The 2,098-nt window shown below is 36.5% G+C and overlaps 1 protein-coding gene across 1 annotated transcript in view; it reads left to right on the top strand.

The window, feature by feature from the left end:
• Window positions 1-1,549, top strand: part of iars1 (isoleucyl-tRNA synthetase 1) — a 58,401-nt gene extending 56,852 nt beyond the window's left edge. The window contains exons 33-34 of the mRNA XM_037678782.1: window positions 592-744; window positions 1,388-1,549. Coding sequence (XP_037534710.1) covers window positions 592-744; window positions 1,388-1,470 — 236 coding nt within the window. The 3' untranslated portion in view covers window positions 1,471-1,549. The remainder of the gene's footprint in view (window positions 1-591; window positions 745-1,387) is intronic.
• Window positions 1,550-2,098: the final 549 nt, after the last annotated feature.

Below are 2,098 nucleotides of genomic sequence, written 5' to 3'. Positions count from 1 at the left end.
TGTGTGTGTGTGTGTGTGTGTGTGTGTGTGTGTGTGTATATATATAAAATTTTTTTTATATATTTGTTTTGGACTGTACTTGTATAGTGCCTTTCTACCTGATCAAGACACTCAAAGCGCTTTACACTACAATCTGTGTCCTCATTTATCCATTCATACAGCACTCTACTAGATCTCTACAAAGTGAATTGAACAAATCATTCTAAAGAGACTAATCAGAGCTTTATCACATTCATACACTGATGGGACACACATCAGAGGCAATGAGGGGTTCAGTGTCTTGCCCAGGGAAACTTCGGCATGTGACTGCTGGTGGATTTGACCCCCCAACTCTTGCATTGGAGGTCGACTGTTCTAGTCCCTCTCCCCCCCCCCCCCCCCTTTTTTTTAACTGAAGGATATTTGTTTTAATTTCACTTAATCCTTTTAATAATTCAGACTTCACTGCTTCTTCTGCTGCTAAAAGCTTAGCTTCATTTGGCTTTCTTCTCTTTTTTCTTTCTCCAAAGGTGGAGCTTGGGATTGTCCCAACTCATGCTCTAAATTATAAGAGGAATATTTGTGTCTAATTCATTTCTCTGTTTCCTTTAGAGTGCCAGGCTGGAGATATTGGCACCCTCCTGTTGGTGAACCCAGCAGGCCAGAACGAGCTCGATTACTCTGGTCTGCTCTATGAGGCAGCCAAGGTTTTCGGCCTTCGCAGCAGACGACTTAAACTCTACCTGGACCAGGACCTAACTCATGGTACAATGTTATAAAACATCTAATTAAGGAGGATTTTAATCACTGAACTTGGTTATTATGCTGGTACACATACAAATTATCTTTATAGATTATTCCCCAAAAAATGCTTTTGGTTGAGCTTTTCACTACAAAAAAAGACTTTATACTTGTGAATATATAAAAAAGCCTGCTGGTGATTTTAGTGACATTAAGTGATGAATGTTCTTGTTAAACCACTGTCGTTGCCTCACTTTAGCTGAGCTGGTATTTAAATCTTGTAAGTTAAAGTTGTAATATTTCACTATAAAATTCTATATTACAAATAAACATTTAGCTCCGAGTTAAAGCTCATGTCATGTTCGGGGAAACACAATTTAAAAAAATGAGTGCATTTTTCACCTGCACGTTTTCAGTATGCAGATATTAATTATGAAAATGTTTTTCTTTGTAGCTTCATCTTCCAAATTCAGTTACTTTTGGGTTTATTAAGTGCTCTAGTCATAACTTATCTGTTTATAAGTAAAGACAGTGAGTAGGTTTTCTTTAGAAGTAGGATGAGTTTACTTGGGTCATCTTGTTGGCAAACAGACGTTTTGATGAGTGATTGCACAAAATACATTGATTGCAAATATTAAGACTTTGTGAATGTGTTTGTGTTTTTCAGAGCTGCCAGCTGATTCGTCAGTAAAATCTCTTAACACCAAAACCCTCTTTTTGAGAGTCCTTCCGACCACCGCCGAAGCATAAAGCAATGGAAGCAGTCTTAGGAACACAATTCGAGCAACGTTTTTAACACCCAAAGGCCCCAGTGATGTTCAGTAAAGCATGAAGGAGTTTCTTTGTTTTGTGTTTAGATCCTTTTGCAAACCAAATCAGAAACGACTTCAGGCTCATGTTCATGTCTGAAAATAGGTTTGTCTCAAAAACAATCCAGTATATGGTTTAATTTATATCAAGACCGTATTTAAGTTAACTGTCTCTCTTTAATTACATAAATAATTTTTTTAAATATTCACATATTAATTTCTACATCTTATTGAGTTACAGTTGTCGTGCGTATATCTGTTGGGAAACTCTTCACTTGAAACTGATCCACTGATAGATTATTTCTACAAAACCAGTGATGAGACCCAATGGGGAAAAAAGCAACATGTAAAGAAGCTGCTGGTGAAAACTGTTTTTATAGCCATGAAACTTTTTAGAAAGAAATTGTGACAAAGGTTCATTTATTTCACATTAGTGTGTTTTTTTTTTCCGCTCCCAATAACTTCTGCAAAGAAAGGAGAAACTGTCTAACTCGATTAACTGTCACTGTTACCAATGGATGATTCTTTTTATTATGATAATGATGCAGGTTACTTTCCTTCATGGCTTA

This window comes from Nematolebias whitei, chromosome 7 (assembly GCF_014905685.2).
Source record: "Nematolebias whitei isolate Nwh7 chromosome 7, NemWhi1, whole genome shotgun sequence".
Taxonomy (NCBI): domain Eukaryota; kingdom Metazoa; phylum Chordata; class Actinopteri; order Cyprinodontiformes; family Rivulidae; genus Nematolebias; species Nematolebias whitei.
This window is presented reverse-complemented; position numbering and strand designations above follow the sequence as displayed.